At 39.2% G+C, this 27,258-nt stretch overlaps 1 protein-coding gene across 1 annotated transcript; it reads right to left on the reverse strand.

Annotated features, from left to right (window-relative positions):
- Positions 1 to 1,486: 1,486 nt before the first annotated feature.
- Positions 1,487 to 27,243, reverse strand: shmt2 (serine hydroxymethyltransferase 2 (mitochondrial)). Its single transcript, XM_044176258.1, has 12 exons — positions 27,088 to 27,243; positions 18,604 to 18,795; positions 14,725 to 14,804; positions 13,243 to 13,443; positions 12,874 to 12,955; positions 9,815 to 9,937; positions 7,557 to 7,696; positions 7,056 to 7,218; positions 6,371 to 6,470; positions 4,563 to 4,718; positions 3,667 to 3,774; positions 1,487 to 3,399 (listed from the first exon to the last, which is right to left on the reverse strand). The coding sequence occupies exons 1-12, from the start codon at positions 27,118 to 27,120 to the stop codon at positions 3,272 to 3,274; spliced, it is 1,506 nt and encodes a 501-aa protein (XP_044032193.1). The 5' UTR covers positions 27,121 to 27,243; the 3' UTR covers positions 1,487 to 3,271.
- Positions 27,244 to 27,258: the final 15 nt, after the last annotated feature.

The raw sequence follows: 27,258 nt of genomic DNA on the forward strand, positions 1-27,258 counted from the left end.
AACCAAGCATTCAAACAGGACAGAGCCAAGACATCAACCCATGACAGGCAAGTTAGCACAAGCAACACACACTTACTTTGTGAAGCAGTGATCCCCGGCATCTTAGCAGGTAGTAAATCCTTTGGAAAGAGTCGCAACAGTCCTAAGTTGTCCAGAGCAGCTCTTCCGGCCTGAAGTGGCGGTTAGTAGGTGACGTTAGTGAGTAACGGTCTTTGAGCAGGTAAATGGCAACAGCAGCTAACGTTAGCTAGCTACGTTAAGCTATATGCTGTTGGCAGGTTAGCTTCTTAATAAAGTGCTCCGAGAGCAGCAGTAGTGGCTGCACAAAGTGCTTTATTGAAGTGTTACAGCAGTTAACAGGTGAGTTGTGAAGCCGCAGGTGAACAGAGTCAAACATGGGTCAAACATTAATTAGCCCGCCCGATCAGAAAGGGTGCGTTGGATTTGTGTTGCAGCTAGTAGCGGTTGTCATGGGTGAGTGAAGCAGCGCCACCAAGAATTATCTCGCACGCCTCACCATAGTGCTTTTACATTAGTCACTTGGAAGGACGATATATTCAAAGTCTTGTGCCAAAGTCTGCCCCCCCCTCAGACAGTGTTTCCCGTAGCGCCCCCCTCCGCGGTAAGGATAGGTTATGGGGTATAGGCTAGCACGGATAGCTGGGGTCAGGTTAAAGTAAGGGGAAACATACTTCGACACCACACCGGATCTGGAGCCTGCAAACAAAACATGACTTTATTTGGCAATTTGTAATTAACCCTGTTTGTCAACCCCTCACAGACTGCCTGAGAAACTTTTCAGCAGCAGTGGAAGAATACACTGGGGAGATACTCTGTTATAATTAAGTACAATGACATAAGAAAAATGCATCTAAATAAATAAATCCTCAATATTTTAAAAGCTGTTCACGTGTTTTGTTTATAAAATCTTTTTTGCAAGGAAACCAGTAACGAGATGTCAATTGACATCACAATGTAGTGGAGTAAAAAGTACAATATTGCCACATAGTGGAGTAGATGTATAAAGTTGTATGAAATGGAAATAATCAAGTGGCTTACTTAAAAAAATTCACTTCAGTACAGTAAATGTACATAGCTTCATTTCACAACTGCAAAATAGGTCTTCTGTACAGTAAAAAGTGGTGGAAAAAAATCTAGGTTGGTTCTACCTGCACTTGTTTTTACTTCACTGGCTGATAGGGATACATTTTCTTATCCAAACCCTGAGAGATAAACTGATACCTAGTGATTCTCCTAATCAATATTGTACAGTAGCTAGTTAAATATTTATGTCCCTCACATTTATCACATCACTCTAAAGCACACCTGCACTCCCACATATGCACCATCAAGGTCCAGATAAACAGGATCAGAATTTTCACAGAATGACATCTTCCCACACACACAAATGGTTTTTAAACTTGTGCAGTTGTGACAAAATCTGTGAGAAGTGATTTATATTTATATCAACGACACGAGCCAAACAGTGTTTGCAGTATTGTATTTAATTAGGACTCAACTAATACTAATTACATGTTACTTAATAAAAATGTTATGTAAAAGAATGTTAGTTCAAACTTGGGCTGATGTACAATGGCTGGCAACATATCAGAAATGATAGCAGACCAACAATAGATTTATGAACACTGTTGTAAAAAAAAACAAAAAAAAAAACTTGTTGGTATATTTTGGCAAAGTCTAATCTATTGGCTGTCAAAAACGTGCTGTGGCTAATTCATATGATTTGGTTCACTTTAGAAGCTGTGTTTTGTGCAAAGTAAGAAAGTAACCACACCATCTCCAACACCTTTTTCTCAATTGTGCTGTAAGACCATTTCACAAACAAAAATCTATCTCCATATTGCTTCCTCACTGATGCAGTGATAATGACAACAGTTCCAATCTGTGAACCAGACAAACAACAAAATACTGTTTTATCAAATCAAGCTGCTTCACAGTTTCCATCATTGAACACCATGGTGAAATAAATGACACTTAAAATCAGCCTTACGAAAAGTCTTTCTTCTAGTACAATATCTCAGCTGCTATTGGAAACCTTAAGATATATGTAATATGATGGCAGTTACATAGTTAACTCTTTTAAAATAATATATATAGAAAAGTATATACTCTTTGTAAACGCACTTAAAAGAAAGTATGAAATAATCCAGGATGACATTTCTGTTATTCCATTTGGTTATCAGTCAACAAAATATAAAACAATTCAACTGACATCCATGATATGCTGGAAGAAAAAAAGACGATGCAATCACAACAGCGTAAAAAGAAAATAACTAAAAATAGATTTTCACATGAGGTGGACATTTTATTGTAATATAATCTAATAGAAATTCCCATTAAATTGTACTTTTTGAAGCATATATTTTATGCTTGTTTATAACATGTGTTTTTAAACAGTATTTGTGACTACAGTTGGTAATGTTGCTATATTGGACTATAGTATATTAAAAAGGTGTTAGAATTATTAAGTCTGCCTCCTGTGTAATCTGACTTGGACCATTCCACTACACAGACAAGTTGCACAAATCTCTACGAAATTAAAAGGGCTAACTTGAAATAACTTAAAATGATATTCTGACAATATTTTGGGTTAATTTCATATATTCAACAAAATTCCCTCCCCCCAAAAAAATTTTAAAGGCCAACATTGTATGGCAGAACACGACTTCACCTCATGAAGCCTCCTCGTGTACCTGGTTTCATAAACAGAAAATGACAGTAGAAAGCTACCATGCACACATCTCCATATGAATATAATAATCTACAAAGTGGCATTTGTTAAGACTCTTTACAGCATTAAGACTCTTCAGCATCTTAATATAATAACTAATTACACACTAATCAAGTCACAGAGTCTGTGACACCAAGAGCTGTTGGTCGTTGTTTGACTGGTTGTTTGATTTGACATAATGTTTTTTCCTCCCACACACCCACATTAAAGAAATAGCGTGAAGAAAACTGAGAAAGATCTTTACACATACCATAGAAAATAGGTTATTCGGCTCTACAAAATTGTCATATTTTATTGTTTCTTTACCTCGACATGGAGGCCACGTTTTTACAAGAATAGATTGATGGACAACTGCAAAGAAGTATAAAAAAAAAAAGTGGTTTCCCAGATCTGACTGGAAAAAAGGAAACTCAAGAGTCATCCCAATTCACAGGCACCAACCCCTCTCCTTGCACACTTCTGCCAAGCCAGCTTTCTGCCACATGGCTGTTATGGCCCCTCGACTCTATATTGGCTTGCCTAATGGTCGTGGAAACCTGGCATGGGGAAGGGCCTGGCAAAAGCTTCAACGCGGTGGCGCAGTTCGGCGATGCGAGCCACAGTCTCTGGGTCCTGAAGAAGGAAGTTCTTGAAGTCCTGGAGCTTTCCTGGAGAGAACAACAGAGGAGAGAGAGGGATAAAGCTCAGCTTTCCATTTTTTAGCTTCCTTTGTTTTATCACCACTGGGCTTTTTGTTTCCTCTCATGTTTCAGTATCCTACAATTTAATATAACATACAGCATATTGTACTTTTGTTGCCTTTCTAATAAGTGCATAGTTTCAAACTGTTTAAAAATAAAAAAAGACTAAAAAGTGAGGCACATGTTCTTGCCAAACACCATTGTAATCTGTCTCCCTTCTCACAGTAGACTTACCTGTCTTTTTCTTGACATCTAAGGCAATCTTGAAGCCCTCATCCATGAACTCAACAACTTGCACAAAGTCAGCTTCTTTGAACTGTCTAGAGGTCAGGGCTGGAGCACCTGGGGCCGAGAATAACACAAAACATGCAGCTTGAAATACAAAGTAATGACTGGTAATTACTTACTTTTACTTTTACTTTTACAGGTCCAACTGTCTTTAAGTAGTTTTTTTTTCTACTTAGGAACCATATGGTCTTTGGAGAGAAAAAAAAAACAGAACCCTGGAGCTACCTGAAGTTTCAGTAATGAATCTACACAGACTCCAGATGTGTCAAACCTACACTGATGCTGTTGGGTTACTAAGGTGCAGTCCAAATCTCAATATAATAAACAACTGATAATAGGTTATGAGTGCGGTACATTGTACTGTAGATGAAGTACCTTGCCTTAAGACAATGCTAAAAATGTGGCAGTGTAGATGTGGAGCTCTTGAACTTCCTGGAAGATGATTAAAAACTCAAACATGCTTAATAAATCATGTGCTGCTCAGTGCTTGTGGCTTCATTGGTGGCTGACTAATTTCCATATGCAGAACTACATTTTGAAAAAGTAAATAAAACAGATTAAGTGAAGAAGATGTTAAGTGCAAAGTAAATTTGACAAAAAAAAAAAAATTCTAACCTTGTAGTTAAATATGGAACACCAAAGGCTGTATAGCCGACCAGCATATCAAGATTATCTTGACAAAGTAGGGATATCAATAAAACATGTTTTGAGATTTAAAACCTTGTGAATTCACAAATCTGCACAATTTTCCTTTTTTTGTAAATGTGGTTTCTGATCATACCCTTAATAGGTACGACAAGACCTTAAAGTTAAATGTAGCGTAATGTGAAGCTGTTCCTTACCTAGCCTGAGGCCACCAGGAGTCAGGGCGCTCTTGTCCCCGGGGCAGGTGTTCTTATTGGCGGTGATTGACACGAGCTCCAGCACCCTCTCGGCCCGAGCCCCATCAATGCCCTTAGGCCGCAGGTCCACCAGGACTAGGTGGTTGTCGGTCCCGTCTGAAATAATAAGCATTCTTAGTAAAAACTTTTAAAGAGGGGGAAAGTCTGAGGCTTCAGAGACACGGACTTCACTTTTAAGCCTTTGATCAGACCACCTCAACTTTAATTTAACATGGATGAGGTAATGTTACTAGATTCGTGAGCTTTAGGATATATGGAATGCAGTTTATGATTAAGCCAAATTACTGTTGGGTAGTGTGTTAACAGGGCCTCCAATGTGTCACATCTTTACATTTCTCAAGCATTTGTCCATGTTTATATACATATCTGTATCTATATGCTCTCTGTGAAGGTGACAAATGAACAATGTCATTAAAACTATAAAAAGGAAACAATATTTTCACTCATCCTGATAGTAAAATTATTTGTCATAATGATTAAGCAGAAATTACTTTAGGCAATTTAAGCATGCATGCTTACATATATGTTTAGTGTAAGTTGAACTGTATTGCATTATACAGAGGTATTTCTATTTTGGCCACCCTTTTTATAACAATGAGGGTAGGCTAAATAACAGACACACCTCTCTGTATATGCAATACAGAAAAACAAACAGCTTTTGCTTTAAAAAAGGTATACAGCATATACTGAAGTTTCAGAACTACAAGTTTCAACCTAACTAGCCCAGGCATAATGTAAGCCTTTACTTTCTTCTTTGTGGCATCTGTAGGAGCCAAAAACTAAGCTAACTTAGGAACAACATAACTAGCCACCACATTGATTTATGTTGTTAACTAGCCATTACATATAACCATAATTAACGTAGCCTACATTCTTTACTAGCCTTTATATACCTTGTGCCAGGTCAACTCTGTGGACTGGATGCATAGACTGTAACGTTATGCTTTCTGCTGAGATGCTGAAGCTTAGACGTCGTGCTGTTGTGGTTGGCTAGTTCAGTTTTACAAAAGACACACTGTACAGAGTTTTTTGTCGCTTTCTCTGACCGTATCTTCTCTGCTCCTCTCGCTCGTTGTGCAACAGTAATAATAATCCGTGCGAAACACAGTGTGCTGTATATAGTTATATGGATTAAACAAAGCTTTGATGCAAATTATTTGCATCAATAATCTTTAGTAATCGAGTATATATTACTCTAAAACTTTATATACTTGAAAATGCCAAAATTTTCCTTTAGCCATTAATGTAACTAACTTATTTGAATAACTCCACACTCCTTTTTTTTTACAAGTTTCTTATTGACTATAACAGTATACAACACACCTTTTCCATTTTTTTTTTTTATAAAAACGCAAACATCTACAAAAGGATTGAAGGAAGGGAGTATGCACACAATGCAGTGTAAGCACAGGACTGTTTTTTTAGGGTAGCAATTGAAGGCTATACATCAAAAAAGAGCTGAGGCCAGCAAATTAAATGCATTACAAGATTCAAGCATTCGCTCACAACCAGAAAGTGACCACTTTCATCTGGTTTCATTTTCTTGACAGGACAGCTATACTGACATTAGCCTTTTGCACATCATGAATTTCAATGCTTTTCTATTTTTTTCTGTTGCGTAATTTGCATTTTGTGACAGGACATTTCTCTTTATTGACGGTGTTGTATGTTTTTCTACTGTTTGCTGAGCCAGTGTCTCCCAGGAAATAAAAAAAAATAATAATAATTTTAAATACAAGTTAGATTACCTGATACCAGGGTGTAGCCTTTGCTGATGAGAGCTGTAGCCATAGCCTTGGCGTTCTTTAGTACCTGGGTGATATACTCCTTGAACATGGGAGACTGTGCCTGGACACACACACAAATTAACAATAGAAACGGTTGAGCTAGATAGAAGAAGTGAAGTTAGAGTTAACTTTTTTTCAGTTGGAGGTCAAGAAATGATTCACGAGTTATCAAGAAAACAATTTTCTACTATACAGTATAAACATGTTTTTTTAACTCAAAAGTCTATTTAATTTTTCTCTTAAGTCTTATCTGAAGTACAGTAGACATAAAACTCCATTTTTAGCAATCAAAAGCCAAATAAGTTGAGAACTTTGGGTATGGAGAAATTTCACTTTCACATATGTGAGAGACATCACCTTTCCATCCTCTTTAACAGATTAAATTTCAATAGCAGTCTAGCACAGCATTAAGATCCAGACAGTTCGCACTTGAGAAGGAGCAGATGCCCACATCAGCTTAGGGAACAAGTTCCGGAGTCAAGTTGCACCAAAGCATGTCAGCGGTAAGATTTTGTTTTCGCTGTAAAATTTGATTCACCAGTTATCAACTTCTCATTAGGAAATAGACCACGGCAATAAAGCGTTACATCAATACAAATAAAGTTAGTTATTTTTGCGTTGTATACAGTTTGTGTGTTGTGCTGACCTGTCGGAGTGCCACAGCCACACCAGCAATGGCATGGTTATGAGGTCCACCCTGCAGTGACGGGAAGACAGAGAAGTTGACCTTGTCCTCGAGGTCGTACATGATCTCCTTCCCCTTCTTGTCCACTGAGCGAACACCCTTACGATAGAAGATGAGGCCAGCCCTGGAGAGAATAGACTAATTGACTGACATACTTATTGACAGCATATTTACCATTTTATTTTTCTCTAAAACCAAGGTTTCATCCTTGGTAATTTGATTTGTCCCCACATGTGGCTGCTACGGCTCATCAGCTGTCTGATTAGGAGGGAATCACAACATCACAAAATACTGTAACTGCTATTAATAAAAATAACTAATCATTTCCAAGATGCTCTAAAGGTATGTGACAGAGAGAAACAATAACACACTGCTATTGAGCCTCTTAATCTGCTTCTTAACTTCAGTCACAACAGTGCAGCGGTTGTAATGAGATTTTACTGAAATTTCTTGTGTTCTTACCTGGCTCCTCGGAGGGATTTGTGTGTGGTAGAGGTGACCAGGTCAGCATGTTCAAAAGGAGAGGGGATGGCTTTGCCTGCCACCAGGCCGCTGATATGGGCCATGTCAGCAAGCATGTAGGCTTTAATGTCAGTACACAGCTGAGGGTGAAAAGCGTGGAAAAGAGGGAACAAACAAAATTAAGGTTCAAATTTATACCATGAGGCAGAAAATGTTATATTCGATTTTAAAGACCCAAAATCATGACACTACTGCCCAATAACTGAACTGAAGTGCAATTAGTCAAGTCTTGGGGAAGTGACACATTTTTTTTGGCTCCAGAACATTTAAAATGAAACTCTGAATATGAGGTTGAAGTGCTGACTCCCATCTTAATTTGAAAGTGTTTGCATCCACATCAGATTAACATTGTAGGAATTATTGTCCTTCTTATAAAAACTTTTAGGTGACAGAGTAATTAGACAAGTTCAGATAAAAGTTCAGTAACGTTTAATATTTGGTTGCAAAACCATTGCAGTCAGTAACGCTCTCCGACACTTCTCAGCTGCCTTCACTTCTTGCTTGTTTCGGGGGGGTTCTGCCTTCAGTCTGATCTTCAGCAAGTGAAACAAATGCTCAGTTGGACTGAAGTCAGGTAACTGACTTAGCTAGCTAAAAAAACCTCTTCAGTTGCCTTTTCAGTATGTTCAGTATTATTATTGTTAAAATTGTGGAACTATGTACAAAAAGAGGAGAGTCTACACTCTTAACCTCTGGATGGGAACACACTTAAACCCCCATAAAGCTGAAAGTCAGCACTCCAGCCTCAGTCACTAATGTAGTGTCCTGGAGCACAGAACGAAAATGTGCACTGTCCAAATATTTATGAACTGCACTGTATTTGCATATATTATTCTTGATATATGGAGTGCTACCAGAAACTACATGCTTAAACTTCCCTCGATCTGTGTCATCAGTGACCCAACTGTGTATTTCATTTGACTGTGCTCTGTATATGTAGAAATGCGAGAAAAACAATCTCTTGGCGCTAATACATTTACATCATTCCCCCATGGTTAAGACTAACTACATCTGTTAGCAGTACCTATCTTCTCACAGGGCAGATATTTCAAATCAGAGCTGGTGTTATTACACTCTTCGACAGCCTTCAGAGGCCCAAAATATTACAGTTTAATTCAATAAATCTTTGCTGTCTCTTGCCAGCATTTATTGAAAAAGGCACAAAGAATAAATAGCTTGCTAACATGCAAATGACTCGCTGGCGAATGATCAGAGGAGTAAACAATATTTTTAGTGCTCCAATTAATATGCATTATCATGACAATCTCCCTTCCTCTCATATCTAAACTGGATCAGCACATGTTTATTAGATTAAAAGGCAGGATAGATGGCAGGGTTACTGGAGGGGGTAAAGAACACAAGAGGGTGATGAGCGGTAGCTGATGAACGCCGATAGTGAAACAAATTTCAGATTTTAAAAAAATCTAGGTAACAACATTGAAAATCTGGAAAGGAGCCCGGCAGATTATGCCATAAAACAGTGAACAGTTCTACAGAGACATGCCAGGGGGAAAATATGGCCCCACTTCAGGCCTAGTGTCAAAGTAGTTATGGTGCTTAATAAAAACACAGCTCTGTAATGGTGGGACACTCCATCTGACTACTAGCTAAAGTGGAGCTCTGCAACAAAGGGAAGCAGTCATGGAGTGAATGAAGTGAATCAGCGGGTGGGTATAACAAAACAGATAAAGGGGCCTCTTGTGCACTGTCAAAGAGAGCAGTGAAGTGTGCAGTTAAAAGTTGCTGCTGTGTACGCATGAGTCAGTGCGAGTATCCATGTTCATTTCGGATGAGTAGGCAGGAGGAAGAAAGCATCTGTGTTGTTGAGTGCAAGTGTGAAAGACACTAGAAAATTGGTTTGTGTTTGGAAATGTTGACGTTTGAAAGTCAATGCTCAGTATTTAGAGCAGACAGGTCTTTGCTGTGGGACAGAAATTAGTGATGATGTGGTTGGAAGTGATCCTGGTTAGGTCTGAACTATCAGTACGAGAAGCAGGTGTGTGTGTGACAGTTTTAAATAAGAGGACAAAGCTGGTCTGACCTTCCTAATACATGATGAGAAATGGAGAAAACAGGTAGCAGGAGATGAAGAGGTAGAGTGACACACACACACACACACACACACACACACACACACACACACACACACACACACACACAGAAAGATGGGGTGAAAGCTGGGTGAGTTCTCCATGCACCTTCTTGATGCGGGCATAGTCAATGAGGCGGGCATAGGCGCTGGTGCCAGCGATGATGAGCTTGGGCCGAAACAGCTTGGCCGTCATCTCCATCTGGTCGTAGTCTATGAGTCCTGTCGCAGTCTGCAGAGAGATGGAGAGGGACACAGATTGAGGAGAGGAAAAAAAAAGTGGCAGAAAGGGAGGAAAGAAGTGGAGGATGAATGAGAATATTAAGAGGGAGAGTAAGGGTCAGGGGGGGAATAAGGAACATGAGAGGAAGAAAAAAAAGTTGTCAAATATCTTGAGGATCAAAAGCAAACATATCAACACGGAAGAGAGATTTTTTCCCATTTGAAGATCATTTGATGCAGCTGCATTTGAAGTACTTTAGCTACCTTAAAAGGGGAAGGAATTTATCCAAGGGAGACATTTCAATATAATTCATTCATTCATCATATAAAGGAAGAAGATGGAGCAATTGCAGTAATGCACCCCTACTTATCCTATTTCAACCTTTCAGGGATCTACTCAACCGGTGTGATGAGGCTGAACAGATCAAAGGTTGGTTTGGGAACTTTTCCTGCTCTTTTCATTGAGATAAGGAATTTGAGAAATATGTTAGACAATCCATTGTTCGGGGCATGTACTTCAGAGTCACATGAAATGGAGTCAGACTGGACCAGTCAAATGACCAGCATGTCTTGTGCCTGAATCTCCAGTTTTACCCGTCTACTCCTCCAAGCACCAGAAAAAAGAGACTATATAGGCGAGAGAAAGAGAGCAGGATGGAGCAGAAAAACAAGGTGAGAGACAGAAAGGATGGAGAATAAGGGAGACACAGACAAGAAAAAGAAGAGAGAAAAGGAGAGCTTTATTTAGACAACCTGATAATCTCCCATCACCAGAGCACATCTATGGATGCCCCCTCACTCCATCAAGCTGCTCATTGTGAAGACAGAGCCAGTGGTGCTGGCCAGCCTGTCGATTTCCCATTATCTCTCTCGCAGAGGGGTCCTGCCTGCCCATACATCAGCAGGTCTGGACATGCAGACTCTCATGGCCATCCATCAGCCACTAGCAACACTACCACACAACTATGCCCCCAGGAATAAAATACTATACGCTAATATATGATGCGCACTGGTCATATCTACATGTTAACTCAAAAACAAATACTCACATCTGAGAGTCCCTAGTAGTACAGATCTCAATTCTGGTGGAAAACAGCACTTGTTTTACATATTGCACTAAACTAATAGGACTGTATGGTTGTGAGTAAAGAGGCCATACATCAACCAAAACACCTGCATTTAAGCCCCTCTGTTGCCAAGCACCTGCCAGCAAGCATCTGCTGGGTTGAAGTTTCTCAAGTTAGACACTGAATCCCCATCCACACTGCCTTGTGGGGATCACAGAGTTTCTCCTGCATTTTTTTCAACATATTTACTATTTAAATTTAGATATTTGTGCTTACTGAAGATTTGTAATTTCTTATACTTTCTTATTTTGGTCAATGACTCCAACAAAAGTAGTTAAAACTAGAATTACCGCCCAACGATTGTATGCCTCTGCCAACCAGTCAAGTTACAGTTTACATCCATGTCTGTCCAGACTTGTAATATATGTAGCATATACTTGAATAATTTCTTTTTTTTAAAAAAGGTATGAAGTGAATTTTTTGGACTGATTAATGAAGGATTATCATAGATCTATTGGCTAACCAGGTACACATGTACTTGATTACTATGTAAAGATGGATTGGATTGAGTATAGCTACACAAAATGTGGTGCTATGGTTTTCTCCTGCCATTTTGAGATCTGAAGCCTCTATATGAGCTGTAGGTGAAACTCACTCACTGACATGATCGAGATTAACTCTTTCGCGCTCTACAATATGTTGTTTGCAGTCACGTGATTCCGATGACTCGAAATTCAGAATGAGGCAGGAAGTGAAAGGCAGAATGGACAAGAGGAAAGCCCGTACTTACTCTTTACTCATTGTGTCATCCCAGTCAACATGTAAGTGTAATATCTGGAATTGCCCAATTAATTCTTAAATTATGGCTAAAAACCTATTTTGAGGTCACATTGACCTTTGAGTCAAAAGTGTCACCTATTGATTGTCCGACCAACTGTGAAATATGGTCATCAATTCTTGAGTTATGGCCAAAAACGTGTTTTGTGTGGTCACAGTGACCTTAACCTTTGACCACTAAATTCTAATCAGTTTTTCATTGTGTCCAAGTGGACGTTTGTGCCAAATTTGAAGAAATTCCCTCAAAGCGTTCCTGAGGTACCACGTTCAAGAGAATGGGACGGACGGACGACCTGAAAACATACTGCCTCCTACTACTGAAGAGGCTGACTGAAATCGTTGTCTACTATTTATATCCAACATAACGGCAGCAATAATAAAAATGGTATGGTTTATTGTAAGCAGCCCATATGCTGCATGTTGTGTGTCCTGTGGTGGCACAGCTACAAACTGGTCTTTATCCAGTCTTTAACAGTTTTCTCCCATTCTCTATTACAGTTTGCAAGAAACAATCGGTAGAAAGAAAATAGTTCCTACATGAAACTGCTCACAACAAATCTCCAGATTATCTTGAGTAACCGGTTCATGATTTCTGGAAAAAGACATTGCTGTTGAGTTTTTCAAATATATTTTTTGGCGCTTTGAGCACCACAAGCCGAGTGCCATGTAGTCCCTTTATACTAAAAAAAAATACAGACGTCGCTATGGACAATATCTCAAAAACTCAGGAACTCACATCAAAACAATCTCGATTTATAAATAGCACTACAGGTTAGAGGAATAATGTGTATTTTTGATTTTTGGGGTGAATTATTGGGACTGAAAGAGGAAAATATATGAACATACATAATATAAGTATTTTCAAATATTTAACCTGCATCTGCCTCACAGCTTTTATGACACGCTTTTATCGTTGTTGTCCCATTCCCATCAATTTTACTGGTGATACGGTTCCTCACCATTACCGAAAAAGTTGATCATCACTGGTATAAGACAGTCCACAACTTGTTAGATGATATCAGTAGCAGGGTTCTCTACTTACATTTAGCTTGTAGGGCATGGACTCAAAATAGATTGAGGTTGCTGAGATCCTCTTCACATCAGACATGTAGCCATGGGTCAGACTGGGGACACGTGGACAGACAGAAAAACACAAGCACAAACACTCAGTTACATTACCTTGTAAAAACTTGATTTATGACAGATTTTTTTTTTTTTTTTTACTGTAAACAAATGTGCAGGAAAAGAAAAGAGGAAAAATACATGTTATTGATTCTTCAGGTTCTGCAAATGACAGACTAGTGTTGACCAACAAAGAAACTGGGAGAGCTTAAAAAAAGTGTGAGGGTAAGAGAAAATAAGTGACAGGGTGGAGATTAACAATAAAAAGAAAGCAGCAGTGACTACTGACTGTCCTCCGTCGGGCAGGTCCAGGCCCATGATGCGGTCATGGGGATTCAGCACAGCAGTGTAGACGGCAAAGTTAGCAGGGGAGCCAGAGTACGGCTGGACGTTGACACCCCACAGAGATGGGTCCAGGTCAAAGGCCTCCAGGGCTCGTTTCTGACACAGCAGCTCAATTTGGTCGACCACTTCTGCTCCACCATAGTATCTGAGGGCGGGGTTGGAAAAAAGACACCCTTAAGTCATTTACTAACAGATGCATCGCTCCTGCAAATAACCTGCTGGATTCAGCTTTGATAATAATTCAATTCAAACCTGCAATAACTATTTATTTGGCCACCGGAAACAAGTTATGAACACAACATTGACATATAATCACATTTTAAGTTGATATGGCGAACTTGTTAGCACACAGTTGCTTATTTTCACATCCAGCAGTTATGGAGCAACATTGTAATTCATTTAGAGTCTTGTTTCTGGCCACCTGACTAATTCAATTCACTCTCTTTTAGCTCTGTTTTTGGTCTCTAAGAGCTCCTGAGGGAAATATTTGGCTCTTTAGCTGCTAAATGCTCCACTATGTTCACCAGCTAGTCACTGATTTTGTCTGTCTGCCGTTTGGTGCTGAGCAGGTAGCGTACAGTGGGATTTTAAAGCTTTTCGCTGGAAATGACGCTATGAGAGCGGTGAGCTGAACGTCACTATAAAAGCTCTGTAAAGTCGAGAGGAGCTGCAGATTTGGGTGATAATTCTCTGTAGTTTCACTACGAGTGACCCCTTTCACATTGTTACATTGTCATTTGATAAATTGTTATTTTAAAAATATTGGTTATAGCCGCTTTAAGTCAATACCAGCAATGCCAATCATACATTTGCCACAAATGGCACTGTTGGTCACAAAAATCTAGAGCAGGTGAAAATGCTCATCAAACCTTTTCAGTGGAATTACAGATGAAGGAGCAACAGATGGCTACTGTACAAACAACTTATTCAATGAGATCATCCTTTTGTTTCATTACATTAAAGTGTAAAACAGCAGATGAGTAGGATGTGGGGGAGATGATAAATAAAAATTAAAAACACATTCAGTGGGAGGGAGATTTATGGTAGGCTTGTATTCCAGGAATCAAAGGCATCAAATGAGAAACATTTCAAAACATGTCAGCTCTCTGTTTGCTGCTGATAAATGTGAATTATCTGAGGGAAATAACAGAAAATAGGAAAACTGAAAATAGAAAACATGCAACTATCAGCCTAGGCACTAAATTCTTCCAATGTATCCCCTCAGGAATCTTCTTTGGCTAGGCAGAGGCTGTGGATTATTTGCTGTGTGGTTGGCATGTATTATTATAGAGCAAGCTAGAGAACAGAGTATAAATCAGTGTGTGTCTATGTGCATGTTTATGTGTTCATGTCTGTAACAAATATCCTAAAGCAGAGAACATCAACAGTGTTAATACGCTGGGTGTGACTGAATAAACACACTCACCTTCTCCCTGGGTAGCCTTCAGAGTATTTGTTGTTCAGACAGGAGCCCTGAGCTTCCAGAGCTGCTCGACTGCAGAAATTCTGTGGTGAGAACACGGACACACAAAAACAAACACACACTCAGATCAATGGCGCAAGTGGACAGAAGGGACAAGGACTGCAAATTAAAGTCTGTTAAGTGATAGTGAGAAATCCCCCTCCAGCTAAAGGCAATCATTACAGTATTGAACCTCTGGACTTCCATAGACTAACATTCTGCACTTCACAATGCTTATCGCCTCACCGCTGGAGGATACAAGATAATGTAAGAAACTTTTCTGCACATGCTGAGATACATTGGTGTGGCCTTTTTAAAAAAAAAATCATTTTGCAATGCATTTTCCAAGAAAAACAAATTTTAGTGAGTATGGTTTGCTGCAAAAGGGGTATAATTACCCCCCCAGAAGTTTTCCTTTATATCTTGTCTGTGTGCTGGAAGATGAAAAATGTTAAATATTTCTGTTTAATTTATAATATACCAGTAACTGGTATTGGACTCATTCACTGACACATTTGATTAGCTTGATTTCAGTAGACACATTCCTTGGATTTATTTTACTGAACGTCTTAATTATGGATTGACTGCATTAGAGCTGGACCACTTATAATCTGGTACTGAATTATAATCCTATTTTTGTATTTATATTAGAGCTGCAGCTATTTTGTTATATTCATTTTTAAGCAAAAATACCAAAATATTCCTGCCACAACAGACTCACAACAATCCTCTCCTCTCCCCATGGATATCATAAGTCATTTTCAGTATGTAAAATTATACAAAATATTAAATGAAAGCATAAAAGAAAAAGCCAGAATAATACAGAGCTATTCATATTCAAGATACTAAACAAAGTACCATGTTAGATCAATAGACTCACATTAGGATTGGGTGCTATTCCCTTGTAAAGCCCATTGAAACACTGTATGATACTGAACTATACAAATAAACTTGACGTGACTACTTGTTACATATACTGTACAAATGTCTACAACCCTGACTGTGTAACTGACTATGGATACCTCTTTTGGCATGGCCTCCTGACACAACAGGCTTACTGTATATTATCACAGTGGCCAGCAATAGGGTCTGACACACCCACACACACTCTCCACTCTGTCCCTTGTTCGGGTGGTTTTGGTGTGTGTGTGCACGTGTGTGTATGTTGTGTGTGGTTATGCTAATGCTTCACCTAGAAGCCAAGACGAGATCAAGCGAGATAACAGCTCCAGTAACAGCTTTGTGCTGCATCCGTCTGTCATGTCGACAACTGTGCATATATTAGAAAAGGAAATGCATTTGCTTTTAAGTGTGTGTGTGTGTGTGTGTGTGTGTGTGTGTGTGGGAAAACGTATGTCTTTTCATTCAAGGAACGCCTGCCTGAGCTGTACTGTGATGTGCCTTGCAGAGTGAGGTGGGGAGGAGGCAGAATGAAGATATCAGCTTTATCTTACACTAGAGCGGTCAGGCTTTGTGTAGCGAGGGGGCTGATATACTCCACTGAACAACTACCATGGCGATGAAGAAACAGGAGGGGAGGGAACAAACACCACAAGATAAAACCTTGTCTGCTCTTTTGAATAGTAAAATTTCACACCATCCAGCCTTGGAATGAAAACAAAGCAATTGAACTATTCATTGAGCTAACATTTTCACTATGAAAGAAGCCAAGTTTGAATGACTAAATATTAATTTGTTCTTTTTTAAAATACAACACTTGTCAGAGTTTATGATATCTGTTTTATCATTTGTATGTTTGAGCCAGAAGGTCACAGTTTCACTGGCCTAGCAAGCCACTGAAAACATTAAAAAACAGCAAATTTACTGCTATAAAATATTAAAACATACAACAGCAAGATGATTTAGGAATAAATATGAGTAAAAAAATGAATTTACATTTGCAATGTATGACTTTTATGTAAGAGCCCTATAATTTGTTGTACTTGTGCTGTACGTACTGTATTTATCTACAGGATGAACCCTGATAAACCACTGATAAGGGCTTTTCTGTCAATGCTGCCAGCAGTAATATGGAAAAAATATCAACCAGAATAGACATCCATGAGGCTAGCAAGTCTATTCATTAATCCATTTTGCCAAAACATTAAATCAGAGGTGATTCTCAGCTACCTGCACTGCCAACATACAGGGGAGGTGTGAGGGGAAGGAGGAAGGCATTGAGTCAGTACACTGACTGTCTCTTTAAAAATGAGTCAACTTAATCAACACAAAATGGTATAGGATGGGTCTTTATATTATACTAAAAGGCTGACTGAATGAAAAACCTTTTACTTTGAAATTCAAAGTATCTGCCAGCATGTCAGTTCCATGCCAACATTTTTAAAAAGCATTGGCCAAATGATGTCCTTGAGTGACCGATAAAGAGTTTTTAGAAAATGCATGATCGTTGATCCTCAACTGCCCAGAGCATTGTGGCCTGTTGGGAAAATTAGCATGGTGATCCCTGGGGCCAACCGCCTGATTTGCACGGTAAAGATTGAAGTCAGGGACCATCCCTACACCGAACGGTCCTTTTACGTTTATGCTTACACTTTGACAGTTTCTTAACATCTGAAATTTGTGTGTATAATGTTGCCAAAGATGCATACAGTTTTTCTGAATGATTATTTAAGTTTCTAGTGAACTCCTATGTTATATTAACCCACTGTGACTAGGATGCTGTTAGTTTGTTAGCTTGTGTGCCGTAGCCAAGCTGTAGGCTATTGAATATCTGCGACTATTGAATGCTATTGCATTCATTAGGAGTGAGCTGTTATTATTGGCTATCTTGTCTTGTTTTATCTTTCAGAACCACACGCACATTATATATTGCATTAAAGTGCAGTAAATTGATCAACTGTCTCAGGAATCAGTATTTACATCAAGTCTTAGGGGAACATAGGGAGCGCACACTCCGCGATTATAACTGAGAGCAGCCAGCCTGTAATTCTTGAGCCTCCGTAAAACAAGTGTGCCTGGGCTATCTGGTACTAGTCATTTCATTTCCCTTCATATTCCAAGTACCCATCCACTATAAACTTAAAAATGTCTTCAGGAAGCCAGTTCATTTATACATTCACTAAGCTCCACACAAAAGGTATCCTGGCATCCTACATAGTTTTATAATCAGGCTTGAGAACTTTTTATGTCAACCCCATTTCGTTTGCATCCCATTCTTCCGATCTTTCTCCACCGTAAACAGTAAACACATTAAAAGGCAGAATGAGTAGGATTTGTCGGTTGCTGTTTGTAAACACACGATTCAAAATTGGGCCCTCCTCCCTGGCTCAATGAGCAATAGAGCGAGCAGCGGTGGGTAACTGAGTTAGAGAGTGAATGAAGAGAGGGAGTGGCTTTAGTGATAAAACAGTGAATCAGAGAAATAAAGAGTTATTTTCTGATTGTTTCATGGCACACTGCATGCTTCGTTTTAGCGCTGTGCCAGCGCTGGAGATACATCCATGACACAGACAGAGAGCAGAGGAGAGAGACAGAGACAGCGACGTAACCTGGATGCTAAATTTCTATAGAGCCCCGACCTCACAGCCTGCGTGTTGTTATGGGTTGGAGGCTACACACCACTGACCAAAGGTTGATGCCCAGAAATGTCCCAAACACAACAAAATAAGAAGAAACTAAGAAAATACAGGCAGAGGGCAAGGTCTCTGCAGATACAGACGCCGCCACACACTTCTAGTGGCTCATAAGTGATGATTGAATGGGATTCTTTTTGTAAGACTCTATACATTGTTTTGTTTTGTTTTTTGTTTTAGGAAAAACAAACTACTCATTCTGCCTTTAAGGTAAATAATAAATCATTCATATCTGTGAAAGATTTTTTACCTCAGATGCAATGAGCTCCAAGCCGCGGCTCTGCCTGTCCTTCTCCTTTTGCAGCAGATCCCACATCTCAGGGTCGTCCTGAGCCAGACTTTCCTGGCCCGTCCATGGACGATCTTCATCCACTGTATGGGTTTCGGCATGGGACTGCTGGCCACGTACACTGAGACGAACTGGAGCTCGCTGGCAAAGCGGCTGTGGGCAGAAGAGAAGTTGCAGGGTTGGGGGGGTATGTTGATAGAGAGAGGGGATGCAGAGAAAGGAAAAGGATCAATTGAGAGTATATTAGTTTTATTCAGATGTAACAGTTATTGTGAACCCATTTTCTAACACTGGGTCATTGCACTAAAATGGGTCTCATGGGGTGTGACATAAGCTACAAAAGTTTGGGGAAATTCTTTTTTCATCCACACCTGCAGATTTTGCTATTTAACCAAAATAGTACTACTGCACTGCAAATTACCATAGCTTTAATAAAAGTTCCATGAAAGAGTAGGACTACAGTATGTGTTGCAGTTACAAGATTTAGAGGAGGAAAAAAAAAACAATGTGTATGAATTTTAATTTTATTGTCTATGAAGATTAAACTAGTTGGGGACCCATTATGACCCAGAACATAATGGAGAGACATTTTACATGGAACATTGTTTTCTACAGAATATATTTGATCATTTTACATATTTGAGGTAACACCCTGATTTGTCCTATATAAATAAGGAGACATTTCAAGTCCCCTCCTCTGTTCCTAACACACTCTAATATGTAGCCTGGTATAATTAGAAACTGGCGTGTTTGCATGATATCAATAATCAGCATGGTTGTTCAATTATGCCTCTATCAGCACTTCTACAAACTGAGGGACTGACTTTTACAGCCTCAGTGTACCGAAGGAGGCATATAGAGAACAGATTCAGCACTTCCTGCTTATCTAATCTGGACTGGGGCTGGCGAGTTCTCCTGCTGCTGCAATGCCTGATCATGTGAGTGCGCAGAGTCCATACAATTTTCACGGTTTCTGTCTTTTTTTCCTAAGTTTAACATCAATCCTATATTCTGGCTATAATACTGGTTCCTCTATGCACTATGTCTGTGACAGATTATCTTAACACAAAATTTCTGGCTTTGTATTGCATACAGTAGATTCTTTGCATAGATAATATAAAACCTTTGTACGCATCAAAAGATTGTCATGTATTAAAGCTGTATGTGTGCCCTTCACTGCTTAAGTTCCCTTTATAAACCCCAATCAACAAGGAGAGCACTGTGTGGGAGGACACTCAGAGGTTACAAAAAAAATCCTTGACAGGTTGATTGCACTAAGAACAAATTGGCTCTCTCCCATCATTTAATCAACAATATAATGATGACTCTGTGTTGAGATCAATCCCACCACTGCTAACATATAGTTATCATCTGTGCAGGTGTGCTGAGGTGTGAGGGACAACCTCCCTTTAATAGCACCATTAAAAAACAATTAACACAATGCTCAGGACTGGCTGAGGACACCCATGTGAAAAAAAAAAAAACGAACAAAAAACCCCGCAATTTACGCTTATTTCATGTGGTGTAAAAAATGTTTGGATACTTAGTCTTTTATAGTGGTATAGTATAGTATTGCACTGTGAATCTAGCAAAAGAAACCAACTCTGTCGTTTTTAACACATTTTAAAACTAAAAATTTAAAAAGAAGCTGTAAGCGACATTCACTGACACTAAATGTTGCACTAGAGCACCAGCATCTCAGACCACAACAAATGGCCGCTATGGCCCACCAGACTCCATTGAGAAAAACAGTAATTTTACACCACAGATCATCATAAACCACACTTCATTCAAACTGGACAGAAACAAAATAAAACTCACCAAAACAAATAATGTTCATGTTGGGCAGAAATGATAAAAGCTGCACCAAATGGGAAATCTTCTCTGCAATGCAAAAATGACCAACCATAGTCTCATAATGCAACATCCTTTGCAAAAAAACCCTTTTTATAAGAACCCTTTATCCTTAACAGCTTGCAGATAGTTTATCTACTCCATCGCTGTTCAGCCCATCCTCTCTACTCCGCCTCTATCTGCTCCCTGGGATGGCAGAGGGGACAGTGGTGACACACCAGGGGAGGCGTCTGGCACATTAATGACCGATTTCTAACAGTCTCTACTATGGCCTTCTGTCACCGGTGGCAGTGGTGATGGTGGAAAAGGGGAGAGGCCACCCCCCTCTGGGTTCTGGAAGAGATGAGGGCCTGGGGAGACAGGTCGGGCTGCCTCTGAGGATGCGTTTCTTGCAGAGAAATCACACGGGTCATTAAATCTTGACGGGAACTGTCCTTAGCTGTCTGTCTTTCTGCTGGGACACACCAAGCCGGGGAAAACAGTGGCAGAAAAACCCAACGCAAGCCAACACTGCCATGGTTATAGCTCTACTGACGAAAAAACAGACAAGGGTGCCTCTCCCTCCTCCTTCACGCCTCCACCTTCATCCCTGCTTTCCTTTTCCCACCCTCGCCCTGTCTCCGTCACGTCACCCTATGCTGCTAAGCACGCTCAGCATGGTAGCACTCGTGGTGTTTTTATTAGTTCATCTTGTCATTTATATCACTTCCATGGCGTCCAAACGGGACAACACTGGGCTTAAACAAACACACAGGTCAGTCCCTGCGGTCTGCCTCTCCGCTTTCCTGTCTCTTTTGCCAGCCCTGATCATTAAGGGAGATTAATTAATAAACACAGCATAAACTGATCCAAGAAAAGTGAGAGCCAAGATACAAGCACCAAATATGTCACAGCGGGACTATTTTTAGGCGACAGATGACACTGTCGTTTGAAGGTGAACTTGATAAAAACTCTGCAACTGCTGCTGTGAGAAAAGGGGCGGGATAGGCCACATCAATCTGGGCACCGAGCACGAAATAATGGCAGAATCACAGATGTGCTGCATCTGCATGACACTGATAAGGTAATTATTGGCAGTTTACCTTTCCTGTCGAACATCTGTGCCCAAAGACCAATGGCAGAGAAGAAGAAAAGGGAAGAAAGAAAATCATTTCATTAATCCTAGTTCTGTAATATTTTTGCCCATTTCCTGAAGCAGCTCCTGAGGCGAGTCAATTTTACAGATGACTGCTGTCCATCAGTGGCTATACCAAACAACAATCAGCCTGGTAACGAAAGAAAAACAGAAGGGACTAGAGAGGAGAAACAGTGAAGAAAAAAAGATGTGTAAAGGTTAGAAAGAAGAAGTGTCAACAGGGCAGCTGCATCCGTCAGACTGACACGCAGTTGCCTCTTTCCCTGTCACTGACTAATAGCAGGGCTGTCCGTTACAAATTGCCCTGTGATTCAGTCTGGATAACACTGGACTGAGAAATCTGGATGGGGTGAAGAGGTGTGAAGGGACAGAGGAAGAGTCCAGGGCGACTCTACTCTATTCAGGTCAAAGGGTTGTCAGGGTGACAATCAGAGTCTTAAGCGGTGCCGGCAACAAAGCCAATCTTCAGGAGGTGTAGGCTGTGGAACGATATATTTATGCTATCATGTTTCCACAACACTTCTTGTGGTAAAGAAGAGGATGGTGAAAGAGCTCTACACTGAGCTTCCTAGTGCTTCAGGGAGTCTAGATGCATGCTGTGGATTGTACAGTTGACATAGTCTGGGCCTGGCTTGTGGCCTTTCTTGTGCCTGTGCCCACACCCTCACATTGTCCCTGTCAAGTGCACAGTCTGTTAAAATCAAGAATAGTAATACTTAACTGGCTTTTCCTGCATTGTAAAATCTTGTTCGGGCCACCTAAAAGCAATTTTAAGCCACCGAAATACAGCTAAAATCAGACCTAAAAACTTTAGTTTAATAAGCGTAGACTTGTGAGAATGAATTGTGATGCTTTTACGCCACAGTGGATAATCACAGTAAACTATCAGCAATAAAAGGAGAGAAAAACTGCAAACTATTGTCATTATCCATTAATCTGCTGATTATTTTCTAGATCATTAAGTCTATAAAATGTCAGAAACTAGTGAAAATGCCTGGTATAAATTTCCCATAGTGTTTTCAAATAGTTTAATATTCAATTTATAAGAGAGAAAAACAGCACATCCTCACATTTGAGAAGCCTTAACCAGCATGTTTGCCTTTAAAAAAATGTTTTTAAGTAAAAGGATAATCTGTTAAATGCAGTTATCCTTTAAAAAAACCTCACTGATTTGCTCTCCACACATGCAAATGTTTTATTTGGATGCAGATGCCTTTTGTGTAGTTTTTGTGTTCATAAAGATTTAAGCATACAAAGCACAAAGGCTTAACAACATCCACAAGGTACATGCAGTAGTAGTGTGAGGTATACCAAGACACTGGCAGATGTTTGTTTGTTTGATGTGTGTTTAGGCTGGTCTTCACATGAGGAACGCTTGAAATTTTGTAGTGGCAGCCATTTTTCATTGAATCTGCTCCAAGCAACTTATAAACATCACTGTTGAAGAAGAAAATGGATGAAGCCATGAAACAGGGCTGAAAAAATGTGTTTCTTTTCTGCTCCTGTTAAATGAATAAACTGAATTAAAAAAGCTAAAGAAGGCCTCAGCTGGAACAGTGTTATGTTAGTCTACATCAAACTGGTGTGTATAAAAGCATATTTGAATTTTTGTGGTTTTGGTGTAGGAGGCGATAAAGTCAGACATGCTGTGCTCAGGGTGACACTGAAAACTATTTCTGAGCCAACTTAAAAAGTAGATTAAAAAACATTCTGAAAGCTTGTAATACTGAATACACCGATATCACTGTTTGTTAATGTTGGCAACATATAGATGAAAACAAAAATGTTGTTGCATCTTTTCCAACCGAGTCAACCTCTGTTGACTGTAACTTTTGAGAAAAGTAGGATTGCTTCAAATCTTTTCCTCAGAACTTTAAACAAAAGCATGATGAGTAGGAGTAATGCACCAAACTCCAAAGGGCAGCAGGTCTTCTAACCAACTAAAAACAAAGCCCTGCAAAACTGATCTCTAATCTTCAGTACACAGCACAGAAAATATGAGAATGTTTAGTATTGATTTTGACTAATAAGTATTTATTTATACAGTCTCATTTATATTGTGTAAGTTACTCTAAATTGTGACTTCAGTATTCAACATAACAAAAATATATATAGTAGTTAAATTATCTATGAGGGAAATTACAAGTGAAAAAATGCAACTTAAAAGTCTGAGCACTTATCACACTAACTTTCCACATACCCATTTAAAGCCAACCATTTTGTCCAGCACTGATACTTGGTAAAAACCAGAGGAGAAGTATCTAGTTTGGTTAATAGTTTTCTTGAGTTTGTTTGACTGTAAATTGATGTCAGTTTCCAGGTTACATCACTGGCATGTTTACTTTCCTACTTGTCTAGTTGTGGCATGCTGAGACTTGGGTCATACCAGTAAATTATTACCAAGCAGTAACAGATGGCTAATAAACAGCTTCAGGCATGGGAACTTCATCTTTCAATGTTGTTACTTTTCTGCGTGTTTACATTGAAAAAGAAAGGACACATTTGCTACTGACAATTAACATTTTTAAGTGTTTAGAACAACAAGCCCTAAACATTAAAAGCTATTTGAGCCACATAGCAGTTTCCAGTACGCTCTCCAATGTTCTCACGCTGTTGAACTGAATCTCATTCCCGTTCTCTAATTCCACAGATGTCTCACAGAGCAGAACCTAAACTGTCAAAAATAAAATCTGCAATAAAATAAAATGTAAATGCTACATTCTGTGATAGTCACACTAAACTCAAGTAGAGTTTACTGCATTACAATCTATATCTGTGTCACTTTGAACTCAAACGTTTCCCATCATTATACATGGAATCAAAACTTGAACACCTCAAAGGCTTTCATTTGGTGAGAAATTAAAATTTTTATTACATTTTTGAATTCAAAGATTCAAATTGAACAGGGCCATAAAAGTCCATGCAATTTAAACATCATCTGCACTAGAACAAAGTTCTTCCCATAAAACGCAGCCTAAAAATCCTAAAAAAAAAAAGAAAAGCTTATAGAAAAGTTGATTTAAAAGATCGATAAAGAAATGCTCATTAATGAAAGAAAAATAATGTAGTTAGAAGAAACAGCTGAGAATCTCGCTTCTTTGGCCTCTTGTACTAGGAGAAAGGTTTTCATAATGGGATTAGAGATTATTCTTCATTTTTAAATTGACTAACTAGAATCTTTGGACTCCATTACCTGCAGCAACTGGCCCATTTAAGAGCAATCTGTTTCCCACAGATATGAATATCCACAGCAACAGATGTGCTACTGTTTTAAGACCCAAGTCACAAAAGTTGAGTTTCCCTCATCATTAACCATCTTTAGACCAATCCTAAAAATGTCCTCTTAAAAAAATTAGGTCAACAGCAACAAGAAATAACTGCACAAGGACTGAAATATTTCTCTCTCACACACACAGGCCCTATTTACACCTGGCATTAACATGCATCCTGGGTGATCCAATCACAAATGGACACACTGAAGGACCGCCTATTCAACTGACTCAACTGGATGGATGAGGGGACCCATTCTAACACCAGGTGTGAACTGACATACTTAGAGCTGTCCACTTGTGATCGGCTCACCCAAGACGCATGTTAATGCTAGGCGTAAACAGGGCCACAGATCCTGTGAGGACGTTGTATGCCTTAACCAAAAAGAATAAGTCTTGTGAGTCCTTAGGAAATTCAATGAAGATGCACACTTAACCAATTATCACCAATAGGAAAAGCATGCAAGCATGTGAGTCAGTCAGCTTGATGGGAAACTTCAAACACACTGACAGTGACTTATAAAACTAGGTCTGAATACATGCCACAAGATTTTGGCGCAAACTTGGCATAGCCTAGTTGTTTCTGAGAAACGACATGAAATTCGCAACATCTCCAAAATGGGTCACTTCATAAAAGGTCAAAATTAGACTATTAATAGCCCTCAAACAACTTTTTTTTCCACCAACACCTCCATCACCCTGATGTATCAACTAAATAAACTTGTTTAATAAGAAAGCTGTCAAATTATTAAACTTGATTTTTAACTTGAGATCACTGGGAAACTAATTTTTCAAACTAAATGTAGGTATCAAGGGGGCTACAATTACTAACAGGGAATAAGATTTTAAAAAACACATTATAATAATTTTACCAAGATATCAGAGTCCACTGTACATTGTAATGCAGTCTGTACTTGAGCACACTTTTGTGAAGTGTATCATGTTAAGTTAAATTATTAATATTGCATCACAGGTGTTTAAGTATGAGGCTTTGTAGTGTTGTTGTATTGGTCTTCAGCATACAGTATTGTAAAGTGTTTGTGATGAGTTGATTATGTGTTTTTCTCCTGAATATATGTAAATGAGGTGGGCAAAATATAAGGATTTACACTCGTCTTATAAGTTAAGTAAAACTAATACAGTCTAATACAACAACCCTGCAATAAATACTTGAAGGTTATAAAGTTCAGATTTTGTTGGAACTGGTTTCAAGAGGTGTTTATTCAACTTTATAGTCATTTTGGTAGCTGCTGTTTGTGCTGATAGAGTAGACTAAATATTAGAGTTTTAGCATTAGTTTTAACTAAGTGTACCTAATAAACTGGCAGCTGAGTGTCTAAAAGGTAAGTGGACCTTTGAGCTTAGATCCACCATTTATGTTAGAATAAAATCCATATCAGGGAAAATTAAACTTACATTATCCTTAAAGCTACCCTTTGGTAATAAATACTTCAACAGTCAAGAATCTGCTGAAACAATGGCTGTGGCTTTCCCAAGTTTGACTAAAATACAGCCTTTTCTGTTACATAATTATCTCAAAGTGGCAGGTTAATATTAGCTGGGCGCTCCTTCAGCCTCATTTTGCACTTTGAACGTTATTGGACCAATCATTTCTAGTTAATATGTCGTTGTCTGTAACCTTCCCATTGCATTATCTGCATAACGTTAGAGTTATCATATACGAGGCTTTTAACTTGACTAACAGCGTGTGTAACTTAGTGCTGATTAACTATAAAATAACTTTACAAAGTTAGCGTAATTAAATAATCCAAAAGAAGTAGTTAAATTGGTGATACAGAGACAAGTTTCTTGTAGTTTCCCCACATGATGAAACTGAGCAGTCGCTGTTGCATCATTACGAGGACAAAGCTGCAGCTAGGTAACGTGTTCTGACAGCTAGCCTGCTAGCTTATCAGCTAACTAACAAGATTTCAAAAATGCAATGCGAACAGGACAGAAGAGATATTTAGCGGTTAACTGCTGCAGATATTTTTCCATTTGGTGACAACTGCATACATTGCTAAAGCGGAGGTGAGCAACTTAAACCCCCACGACTGTAATACTGACCCACACTGACGTTAAGCTAGCTAACAGTTCAACCGTACAGAAACGCCAGCTGAGTTACCCAACTCAAATACACCGTCAAGGAAACAATGACACAAAGCCAGTAATTTATGATACACGTACCCGTGTGAGTTGTCTCAGAGTGAAGGACAGCATGTTTCCAGGTCTCAGGCCAGAGGAAGAAGCAGCACAGCCAGGCGACACACCGCTGACAGGCTCCGAAAGGGCTGTTTGAAGTTACGCTCATCCGCAAGGGTTGATGGGAATTGTAGGCCGTTGTGAGGAAATTATGCA

Source organism: Siniperca chuatsi, linkage group LG2 (assembly GCF_020085105.1).
Source record: "Siniperca chuatsi isolate FFG_IHB_CAS linkage group LG2, ASM2008510v1, whole genome shotgun sequence".
NCBI classification, from domain to species: Eukaryota; Metazoa; Chordata; class Actinopteri; order Centrarchiformes; family Sinipercidae; genus Siniperca; species Siniperca chuatsi.

Coding starts and splice junctions, on each gene's coding strand:
- shmt2 (XM_044176258.1), bottom strand. CDS start 27,120: ATGCTGTCCTTCACTCTGAGACAACTCACACGG. Junction 14,805..18,603: donor TGGAGCTCATTGCATCTGAG/GTAAAAAATCTT, acceptor TTCTCACCACAG/AATTTCTGCAGTCGAGCAGC. Junction 9,938..12,873: donor CCATGCCCTACAAGCTAAAT/GTAAGTAGAGAA, acceptor ATCTCTCTGCAG/ACTGCGACAGGACTCATAGA.